The sequence below is a fragment of the Grampus griseus genome, assembly GCF_964374135.1.
Source record: "Grampus griseus genome assembly, chromosome: 19".
Lineage (NCBI taxonomy): Eukaryota > Metazoa > Chordata > Mammalia > Artiodactyla > Delphinidae > Grampus > Grampus griseus.
The window spans coordinates 13,633,533-13,645,003 of NC_139013.1; the positions used below are offsets into that span (position 1 = coordinate 13,633,533).

The 11,471-nt window shown below is 50.6% G+C and overlaps 1 protein-coding gene across 1 annotated transcript; it reads left to right on the top strand.

Annotated features, from left to right (window-relative positions):
* The first annotated feature begins 5,594 nt into the window (after window positions 1-5,594).
* PPP1R14A (protein phosphatase 1 regulatory inhibitor subunit 14A) lies at window positions 5,595-10,035 on the top strand. Its single transcript, XM_082677200.1, has 4 exons — window positions 5,595-6,045; window positions 8,200-8,280; window positions 8,899-8,931; window positions 9,823-10,035. Exons 1-4 carry the CDS (start codon window positions 5,845-5,847, stop codon window positions 9,949-9,951), a joined length of 444 nt encoding a protein of 147 aa, XP_082533326.1. The 5' UTR covers window positions 5,595-5,844; the 3' UTR covers window positions 9,952-10,035.
* Window positions 10,036-11,471: the final 1,436 nt, after the last annotated feature.

The following is an 11,471-nucleotide window of genomic DNA, read 5'->3' on the forward strand; positions in this document are numbered from 1 at the left end:
CGCCTCCGCCCCGGTGGGACTTAGACCAGGGGCCGGCGCTCGCAGGTTGAACCTCGGGGCTCCGGTTGCCCTTGCGCGTGGGCTTGTTGACCACGTCCGAGCACCTTCTCTCTTGGATTGGGCCTCTGGGTGGGAGGAGAGGCCGCAGACGTGCTCATACTGGAAACCTGTGTTTTTTGCCCATCTTGCTTCAACCTTCCGTTGAGGGCGAGGGGTTTATTCTTCCTAAATTCCAAAGTTCACTGAGCGCCTACCCAGAGGTGACCACGCCAGAGTGGTCCTTGCATCACCAGACAGGAACAGCCCAGCGCAGTGATGACAGAAGCATAGGGCAGAGTGATTATGAATGAGACAGCACAAGCACAGGCTAAGTGATCAGAGGCTGCGTGGTGGAAGACCTGGGAGCCCCGACAAGTTCCCATTCAGCCTGAGAGAGGGCCACGGAGGGCTCCCAGAGGAGGTCGTAGACCCATGAATGAACAAGAGCCCCAGACCCTGCCTCCACAGTTCCTAGTACTTAGATGAAGACAGATAATTGACCAGAGAAGGATAAGTGTCAGGGCTGTGATGGGGAAGCACAGGCAGAGTAATCAGACCTGAAAGGAGGAAAACCCAGAGGAGGCATCTGACCAGCTTCCGGGCCAGGGGGGGCTTCCTGGAAGAGGGATATATGAGCTGAATCTCGAAAAGAGGTTGGAGTAGGGCAGGCATAGGAGTAGCCAACAGGATAATTAAAATAAGTGTATTATTATTTAAAACACCTAACAGTGCTATGAAGGAGATGAATTAAGGGCTGGGATTAACAGAGAACAGGTGGTGGAGGAGATGGTTTTGATATGAACCCTGAAGGATAAGAAAGGCTGATGAACAAACATTCTAAGCAAACAGCAAATGCAAAAGTCCTGAAGCAAGAAAGACGTCAGTGTGTTACAGGAGCCAGGGCCACACCCACTACTTGGCCTCCCTGCAGACATAATATGTGAAGAGCCTTAACTGGGTTATCAAAGTGGTGTTTACCTTAAACAATTAAGATTTTATGCCCGCCATCTCCTTTAATCTTGCAATGAGGACCTACCAAGTTTATGATTAACCTCTCTATCCAAAATTTTATTCCGTTTCTTGTCCTGCCCCTGTGCCCTTCAGGATTGAGGAGTATCAAAGAAAAGGGGGATTGAAACCAAGCAGGACCCTGTGGGGCCCTCCCAGGTACAAAAGCCCTTTGTTTCTTGTTTGTAGAAAAAGGCTTTGGTCTCTTAGGCCTTCCTTGAGTTCCAAAGAGCAGACTCAACAGTTACTAGCTGGGGAAGTAAAGGAACGCAGAAACAAAGGAAGGGGGCAAGAAACAATAGTTCAGTGATAAAACAGAGTCCGTTCCTCCTCAAGGGATATGCATGACAATCTGACACGTATCTTTGAGTTTTGTTTGCAGAAACTAAGACCCCCACTCAGGTGGAGGATGGTGACTAAATGCTGACCACAAGCATCTAGACCCCAGACTGGTTGGAACCAGAAGGTTGATGATTAAGATTCCCAAAACATCACCCTGTTACCTCACCACCAACCAATCAGAGGAAAGTCCACGAGCTACAACCCTCACCCCAAATGTTGCTTTTAAAACCCCTTCCTTGAAAGCCATTGGGGAGATCCCATCTTTTGAGCACAAGCTGCCCCTCCTCCTTGTTTGGCATCCTGCAAATAAATGCTGTACTTTCCTTTACCACAACCCAGTGTCAGTAAATTGGTTTTGTGTGGCAGGCGAGCAAACCCACATTCAGTTCTGTAACAACACCTGGGGTGGATCATTTTTTTATACCTCCTCTCTACCAGGAAATTATTTTCGATAATCATCATGTAAGAATCATTATTTTATGTGTTCTTTAATTTTAAAATTAATAATTGAAAATGAATAAATTTCCATTTTAAAGATATTACTCAAATTCAGTAAAATATTTCATGTGTGGATGAAAATTTGTACTTACCAAATAAAAATATTATACCTCACAGTTCATACCCTGATTCACTCTTTTAAATTTTTAAACACAAAAACTCCAAAGGATGTGTAGAATGACAGAATAGTTTCTTCATCTTTACAATCAGTGTGCTATCATTTAAATTTCTAACCTATTATTTAAATGCAAGAATATGTAGAATCACAGAAATGCCTGAAACAAGCCCAAATGATTCCAAATTGTTATGAACTTATTTTCAAAATGAACACACAGAGCTGAGTCTTCATACGTCAGAGGTCAACTGTATACCTGAGAGTTCTCTATATTGACTTCCCTATAGAACAGGGGTCCCCAGCCCCTGGGCCACGGACTGGTACCGGTCCGTGGCCTGTTAGGAACCACACCACACAGCAGGAGGTGAGTGGAGGGCGGGCGAGCAAGTGACGCTTCATCTGTATGTACAGCTGTTCCCCATCACTCGCATTACCACCTGAGCCCTGAGCTCTGCCTTCTGTCAGCATTATGGTGAGTTGTATAATTATTTCATTATATATTACAATGTAATAATAATAGAAATAAAGCGCACAATAAATGTAATGTGCTTCGGTCATCCCGAAACCATCCCCCCCCTGCCCCCTGGTCCGTGGAAAAATTGTCTTCCATAAAACCGGTCCCTGGTGCCAAAAAAGTTGGGAACCGCTGCTGTAGAATATTGTGATAAACAGATGTTTAAACATAAACAGACAGTCCCCATGTTCATGGCCTGTATAATCCCCTCAAGTGTGAGCACGACCTGGGATTTGCTTCTTACCAATTAAATATGGCAAAGGAGGTTTACATTATATTATGTAAGACTCTGTCTTCGTGGACTGAAAAGAAAGATTCTCCATTGCTAGCTTTGAAAGATATAAATCGCCACATTGTGAGAAGATCTATGGAGAAGGCCACATGGTAAGGAAATGTAGGTGGCCTCTAGGAGCCAGGAGCAAACCCCACTGATAGCCAGCAAGAAAATGAAGACCTCATCCCCACAGCCTCAACAGATGAAAACAGATCTTTTTTCAGTTGAGTCTCTGATGAGAGAGCAGCCCTGGCTGACCCATGGATTGCAGCCTGGTGAGGCCCTGGAGCAGAGGGCCCAGCTAAGCCATGACTGGACTGGATCCACAGAAACTATGAGATAATAAACATGGGCTGTTTTAGATGCTAAGTTTGTGCTAATTTATTACACAGCAATAAAAAACGAATACAAATACAATGTTTACTAAAGGATAGAGTAATAAAAATAATTTGAAACTTACATATATATTATTAAAACTCAACAGTATTAAAAACAAACTCAACAGTATTGCATCAATTCAGTCAGTAGACCACCAAACAATTTTTTCCTGGGGGTGGAAGCATTATTTTATCACTGATACTGTTTAGAATTTGTCACATGGCATAATAAAAGCTTGGCCAAATTTGATCAGTTTTATTATTATTTTTAAATTCTCCACAGACAGTGCACCCCTTTTTTCCTGTACCCAAGGTGGACCACTCCTATTGCCCTCCCTTTGGTACACTACTAGTTGGAAAACAGACAGTAAATAAAATGAGTAAATTATATACAATGTGAAAAGGCAGTGAGCATTATGGATAAAACATAGAGTCAGGTAAGGGGGATGGGAATTGCCATATGAAATAGGGTGGTCAGAGAAGAACTCACTGTACAGGTGACATTTGAGGGAGATGAAGGAGTGAGCCCTGTTGACATTCTAGGGAAGAGCTTTCCTAGACAGAGGAACAGCTAGTGCAGAGGTGCTGGCATGGGACTGTGTTTGGCAGAGCTTTGATTGCCCCAGAACAATGGGGAGCTCTGGGCATTTTTTTTTAATATAACAGCTTTATTGAGATATAACTCCCATACCATACAACTCACCCTTTTAATGTGTACAATTCAATGGTTTTTAGTGTATTCATAGAGTTGTGTAACTATCATCATGATCAATTTTAGAAAATTGCATCATCCTCAAAAGAAACCCTTGACTCTCTAGCAGTCACTCCACTTCCCCCAATCTTGTCAGCCACAGGCAACCACCAATCTATTTTCTGTCTCTATGGATTTGCCTATCCTGAACATGTCATGTAAATAGAATCATGTGACATGTGGCCTTTTGTGTCTCGTTTCACTGACTTAGCATGTTTTCAAGGTTTATCCATGTTGTAGCATATATAAGTACCTAATTTCTTTTTATTGCCAAATAACACTCCATCATATGGATATATCATATTTTATTTATCCATTCTTCAGTTGATGAGCTGGGTTGTTTCCACCTATTGGCTGCTATGAACATTCATGTACAAATTTTTGTGTGAGCATTGTTTTCAATTCTCTGGTATGTACCTAAGAATGGAATTACTTGATCATATGGTAACTTTAAGTTTAACCTTTTAAGGAACTGCCAGACTTTTCCAAAGTGGCTACACCATTTTACATTCCCACCATCAATGTATGAGGGTTCTGCTTCCTCCACATTCTTGCCAACGCTCACTTGATATTTTCCATTTAAAAAAAATTATAGCCATCCTACTGGGTGTGAAGTGGTATTTCATTGTCATTTTGATTTGCAATTTCCTGATAACTAATGATGTTGAGCATCTTTTCATGTACTTATTGGCTTTTCTATATCTTTTTTAGAGAAATGTCTATTCAGATCCTTTGTCTGTTTTTAAATTGGATCATCTTACTATTGAATTACACAACTTTATTTATTTTAGATACAAGTACTTTTTCAGATATATGATTTGCAATTTTTTTCTCTCATTCTGTGGGTTGTCTCTTCACTTTCTTGATGACGTTCTTTAAAATGAAAGTTTTAAATTTTGATGATATCCAATTTTCCTATTTTTTTTCTTTTGTTGCTTTGGTTTTGATGTCATATTTAAGAGACCATTGCCTAGTTATGGATAGTCTTAAGCAGGGGAGGGACATGGCCAAATTTAAGTTTCATTTCAGTTTTGAAGTGTTATTCTTGCTGCTTTCAATTAAAGTGGGAAGACTTGTGAGCTAAGAGACTTCTCTGGTTACCCTGGCTAAAACTGTAACCCCACCCTCACTCTATTTCTCATTTTCTGTTTCATATTTCTCCATAGAACTAATCATATTCTAATAAACTGTATAATACACTGTACTTACTTATTATGTCACTGCCTGCCTCCACCGCAAGAATGCCGCCGGCTCCATGAGGACTGGGCTTGTCTGTTTGGTTCACTGCTCTATCTCCAGTGCCTAGGGAAGTTCAGGACGGGGAGCCTGGTGATAACCAGAGGCACAGAGAACCCCTGGATGCTATCTGGCATGAGGAGTCTGATATGGGGGGGGGGGGCGGTTACAGCCCAGATGTCATGATGTCAAATGAATATTTGTTGAGTAGAGTGAGTGAATATGAACGAATGAATGCATGGATGAGTGAATAAATGAAAGAAGGAACAAATGATGCACCGTTAGGTACTATGGCTTGACCTTCCCTTGCAAAGAGAGTAGGTAGCACAGGGGCTCGTGCACTGTCCCTGGCAACCGCCAGAAGGCGCAGACAGGCCGGGTTCCCTAGAGCCCATCCCGGACCCGCCCCCCCGGATCCAGGCCCCGGGAGCCCCTGTCGCCCGATCGGGCCGGGGACTCCCGGATCCCGCCCACACCTGAGCCAGGCACGGCCGCGGGCTTCACGCCGGCGCAGCGGTCAGTCCTCGCTTTGCAGGCAGGGAAACTGAGGCCCGGGGCAGCCGGGGCGGGGCCGGCCCCCTGCGAGTCCGAGCCCCCGCCCCCGGTCGGCCCCGCCCCGGCCCGTAAGAGGTCCCCTGGCCGCCAGGCGAAAGCTCACAGCGCGGAGCCGGGGCCGGGGCCAGGACCGCGATGGCAGCTCAGCGGCTGGGCAAGCGGGTGCTGAGCAAGCTGCAGGCTTCATCGCGGGCCCGGGGACCGGGAGGCAGCCCCGGGGGGCTGCAGAAGCGACACGCGCGTGTCACCGTCAAGTATGACCGGCGGGAGCTGCAGCGGCGGCTGGACGTGGAGAAGTGGATCGACGGGCGCTTGGAGGAGCTCTATTGCGGCAGGGTGAGACGGGGAGAGGTGGGGTTGCAGGGGGAGTCCCGGACCGATAGACCCTGAGCCCGGACTCCCTACGCCTTGAGGGCCTCTGGTTGCTTGTGCTCGCTGGTGCGCGCTGGTGCAGCCTCGTTCGCACGTTAGGACGCACGCTCCTGGACTCATGGGCCTCGCCGTCCACCCTCCATGGCACTCTGCTTGTGCACACAGACAGACACTTGGGTCCAAACACCAGGGGAGCACCAGGGGTTTAGCGTATGGGAGGTGAGGAGGCAAACTTGGGGAACTGGAGTGGCCATATCTGGAGAAAGGGTGGGGGGAGGGGGATGTCTTAAAGCCAAACATATACATGGTGGCAGGGGAGATACAACCACACGGAGCTGCACAGCAAAGGAAGCATCAGCATTCACAGACGTGCACAGTGACGAGCTATGGCCACTCGCAGACACAGTGACAGAAGCAACAGCCATGCACAGACTCTCAAGGACACAGGCTGGGGTCGCTTACGGATCAACCTATGCTACAGCTGCAGGCTCTCACAGTCACAACAGCACAGGCCACAGCCATATGCAGACACAACACAACTACACCCACACAAAAGGACTCCAGTTACAGCTGTTCACAGATACACACAGCACAGGCTGTAGCGGCTCGCAGACGGTACAAGTTACAACAGCTACCCCCGGACACCTAGTGATTCAAGTAACGACCATCCATTATCTCCTAAAGGCAAAAAACGATAATCACGTGCAAACGCAATGATAGATGCTGCAGCCACGTGCAGACATAAAATAACAGAAATTATAGCTACACCCAGACAGAAAACCACGTAAGCTATGGGCACCTCCAGACATATGATGGCAGAAACTGCAGCTGCCGGTGGACACACAGGGCACAAGCTATGGCCTCCTATGCTGTCTCATGGGGTACAGACAGACATGACATCTCACTCGGGTCTCTGCCTGAAGTCACATTTTGTACAACACACACGTGCTGTGGAGCATGGTCACAGGTACACAGACACACAAGATGACAGATGCTCTGCAGCACAGTGCGAAGGTGGGAGAAGCCACGGCCCCTCGCAGTGACACGAGGGCCCTCTGTTCTCAGACACATGTGGGCTCACACAGGTGGACAGTTGCTAGTGGTAGGTGGCATCCTCTGAGGTCGTCCTCTGACAGTGGGCACTCCAGCTAGCCAGACTCTCAGGGACACAAGCTGTGGTCACTTACTGATCAGCATATGCTACAGTGACGCATGACGGTGAGACAAATACAGCAAAGCCAGAGTCGCCCACTGCCCACCCGTAGGACCACAGGCCCCTGCACAGGCTGTGCACGATGTCACACACCTCTGCACCCTCGTGCCGGCCCTGGCACCTTGGCATCAGGCTCTGGCTCACACACAGAGACTCACACAAGCAGGTAACACACTTACAGACACTCCGTGCCACACACAATCCCCTGACCGCCCAGGCCTGAAGCCCACAGTGGAGTCAGCAAAACTGCGTAGGGGAGGCAAAGCTCTGTAACCCCTGGGATCTCTGCTCAGACAGCTGGGTTCTGCCCCCCACAGGGTTACTGAGCCAGCCTGCATTTGCCCTTTGCCCCAAGAGGCCATCCAAGGGTCCCCCTCTTGGCTGCTCAAAGTTGGGCTTGTGGCTTATCTCTCCCACCCACCTTGGGGGGCTTCCTGACCCAAGCCCTCCCCGCTTGGGTGCCCTGGGGCAAGGGGCCACCCCCAGCAGGCTCTAGCCTGCCAGCTTCCCTCCCCTGCACCTAGCGCTTAAACTTTTCCTTGAAAGGGCAAAGCCAACCCCTCTTCTGAATCCCGGAATCTGACATTCCAAGACTCCACCAGGCCTGTTTCCCGCTGTGGGAGTAAGGGCCAAGGCAAGAGACCCGTGCCAGGCCCAAGACTCCCGAGGCCCAGGGGCCAGCCTCCGAGATGGTACAGGCTCCCGGGCCTCTGTCGACCCATCTGTCACCCCTCCCCCCAACACCCAGATGTCCCGCCTTGGCGGTGCTGTCCCTGACTGCCACATTATTGCTCCAGAACCCGCCAGCTGGGCCCCGGGGCCTTTGGGGCTCCTCCAGGGACCTGGACAAAGGCGGGGGAGGGAGGGGAAAGGGACCCTGACGCCCCTCCCTCTCCGCCTTTTAGGAGGCAGACATGCCCGATGAGGTCAACATCGATGAATTGTTGGAATTAGAGAGTGAAGAGGAGAGAAGCCGGAAAATCCAGGTAGCTGGAGGGGAAAGCCGCCCCCAGCCCCCTACCCTGCACCTCCCTACAAATCATATCAATAGTTAACGTGTTTCTTGAGCACTTCCTAAGTGCCAGGCGCTGTTTCAATTGCTTTACGCTTAGTAACTCATTTAATCTTCACAAAACCCTCTGAAGGGTTTATTATCTCCGTCTCACTATTATCACTATTATTATCTCTGCTTTCCACTTGAGGCAAATGAGGCCCAGCGAGATCTCATCACTTGCCCAGGGTCCCATAGCTCAGAAGGTGCATATCTGGGAGTCAGAGCCAGGCAGCCTGGACGCAGCGTGCTTGCTTTTCCGGCCTGTGCTCTCCTAGAGGCAGGAAATGCTGTGTGCCCTTCGGGCCCTCTCTGGACCTAGCGCTGGTCTTGGTGCTGAGTTTCTTGACCCAGCTCTGCCCCCAGTTGCTGTATAAGATGCCGGGGCCTTGTTCCTCCCCTGAAGCCACAAGGGCCAGTCCACCTGGAGTCTGACTACCATTTGTCTTGCTGCCTTGGGGCTTTGCTGGGAAATGGAAGGGGCTGGCGGGGCGTATGTTTTAGTCATTTACTATTTTCTTTTCTTTTTTTTTGTTTGTGGGGGGTTGTTTAGGGACTCCTAAAGTCGTGCACAAACCCCACAGAGGTGAGTTTTCCATCCCCCATTCCAGGCCCTGTTGTGCCCCCTGCACCTTGAGTGGGGGCTGGGGGGCGGTCTCCGGGGAGGAGGGAAGAAGCTGGCTGTGCCTAGGACCAGCAGAGGGAACTCTGGGAGCCCTGCCTCTCCCATGGCCGTTTTCTCATCTCCAGTGGCGTCTTTTGTCTTCCTCACTCCTGTCCCCTCTCTTCCCATCTGCCCCCCGGGACTCCATTATCGCCTCCCTGCTGACATGCTGCCCCATCTGTCTCCTATTTCTGCCACTGCTGCGCTCTGTCTGCCCGCTCACCTCCCTCCGCCTCTCTCCCTTGTTACTGCCTCCACCGCCGTGGGGCTCCCTTCCCCACCTCTCAGGGGCCCCCCTATCCTTCCAGGCCCTGAGCGGCCTAGCCCCTCCCACTTCCTTCCCTGCTTTAAAAGGGAAAAATATTCATGTTCCTCTAACCAGCTCTGGGCTGCCTGAGCGACAAACGTCATTGTGTGTCTGTCTGCCCTGGAGCCAGCTCAGGCCTCTGTCCCTGGGGACGCTCCTGATAATCTCTTGGCTCGAGAAATATCTACATGTCTCTCTGTGGCTCTGTCCCTTCGTTTCTCCCTGTCCCTTCGTTTCTCTCTATCTCTGCATCTCTCTCTGTCTCTGCATCTATGTCTTGGTTTCTGTCTACAGGTCTCTGTCTCTCTCCATCTCTCTCTCCCTGTTCCCCCCACCCCCCCCATGTTCTTCTCCATCTGTAGCCTCTACCCCTCCTTAATTCCACCTCCTTCCCCCTCTCACTGACCGGGAAGCAGGAAATAGAGGGGCCCAGGTCAGAAGGGCTGGGCAGGGCAGGGCGTGCCCCCAGCCCTCCCCTGTTCTCAGCACCCTCGCCTTGTCCTCAGGACTTCGTCCAGGAGCTGCTGGTGAAGCTGCGAGGCCTCCACAAGCAGCCAGGCCTCCGCCAGCCCAGCCCCTCCGGTGACGGCAGCCTGAGCCCCCTCCAGGACCGAGCCCGGACTGCGCGGCCCTGACCCTCTCTGGCCTCTGTGACCCCCCTCCATCTCCCCCCAACGCCATCCTGGCTTGTTTATAAGTTGTATTTAATGGTTCTGTAACAATAACACTGCGTGCCTGTTTTTCTTCTCCCTGGTTACTGTGGGCTTCCCTGAGCTCCTCCCCGCACCTCCCTCTCTCCTGCTGCGTCTCCTCATGTCCCAGCACCCTCAGCTGGCCCGGGCAGATGGAGAATCACTCCTCAGCCAGGGAGCATGAGAACAGGCCCTGCTGACCTTGCACGCCTGGGACTCACATCCTCGCCTCACCTCCCCCAGCCTTGGCCCAGTCCCAGCCAGCAGGGCCTCAGTGTGTGGGTGGCACATGGGGGCTCCTGTAGGGAGGACCGCCTGTGGTCCCTGGGCCACAGGAGATGCACAGGACTGAATGTGCCTGATGTGACCACAGTGCACTGGGAACAAACGATTCATCCTCTCCATAGATTTTATTGGGCACCTATTGTATGATTACCCTGGCCATTAGTATTGAGGACACAAAGATAGCAGAAGATAGTCTCTGGCGTCAAGGTGCTCACACAGTGGTGGGGAAGAAGGGCCTGTGGGCAGGGGATTCGAGCAAAGTGTGCTGCATGGTCCAAGATACTTGGGAGCCCACGGAGTAGGAGGAGCTGTTCACTCTTGGGGTGGTGAAGAAATCTAGGAGTGCTTCCTGAAGAAAGTGACATTTAGGCAGGGCTTTGAAGGATGCATAGGAGTTTGTGTGAAATGGGTACCCATATCAGAGGACTCTGAACTGGTGGGAGGAGGGATTGATATTGGGGCTGAGCCAGGGAAGATACCAAATATTGGCAGGCCCATCTACCAGTCAGGATGGGCAAGTCCCTCAGAGCTGGATCAGGGAAGCCCCCTGGGCTGGGGCATGCTCATGCTGGGGAATGGAGGGCCCTGAAGGGTCTCAGGGGAAGGGCAAGGGTATCAGAAGTGGGTAGTGGTTATTTACTAAAGACTGTGGAAGTGCTTCATTATTTCAACAACAGTAGTCCCAGCTGTGTACAGTCAGGAGATGGGGTGGGATTGTGGCTGTGCTTAGGACTGGGGCCAGGCCGGAACTGGGGAATCTTCCCCCAAGGTCATAGCACACCTCCCATCTCACCTCTACTGCCTAAAATTGGGGCCCCGAGCCCCATGCCCATGCAGTGCTGCCCAGAAGCCCTGCCAGGATCAGACACCCATCCCAGGGGTCCCAGCTCTAATCTGGCAGGAAGAGAAGCCAACCCTGAAGAAGAGGGGTATCTAGGAGCATCTGCTCTGTTGAGCCCTTCAGGTGACCTTGCTGTCCCTGTACAGACAGACCTCAGGCTTCCAGTGCCCCCTCCCCTCCACACAACTGGATAGAGAGTGTAATGGAGGAATCCCTCCTCCTCGTACCCAAGCAAAGTCTTGGGTGTGCCGTGTGTTGAGCCTCTCAGTTTCCTCATCTGGAAAATGGGGACTTCACAGAAGATGAAACTGAGGCCCAGATTAGTGATGACACTTGC

Bases quoted from the DNA above. Each gene is read 5' to 3' on its own strand.
- PPP1R14A (XM_082677200.1), top strand. From the start codon at position 5,845: ATGGCAGCTCAGCGGCTGGGCAAGCGGGTGCTGAGCAAGCTGCAGGCT. The intron at 8,281-8,898 runs GTAGCTGGAGGG...GGGGTTGTTTAG, and splicing joins AGAGAAGCCGGAAAATCCAG to GGACTCCTAAAGTCGTGCAC. The intron at 8,932-9,822 runs GTGAGTTTTCCA...CCTTGTCCTCAG, and splicing joins CGTGCACAAACCCCACAGAG to GACTTCGTCCAGGAGCTGCT.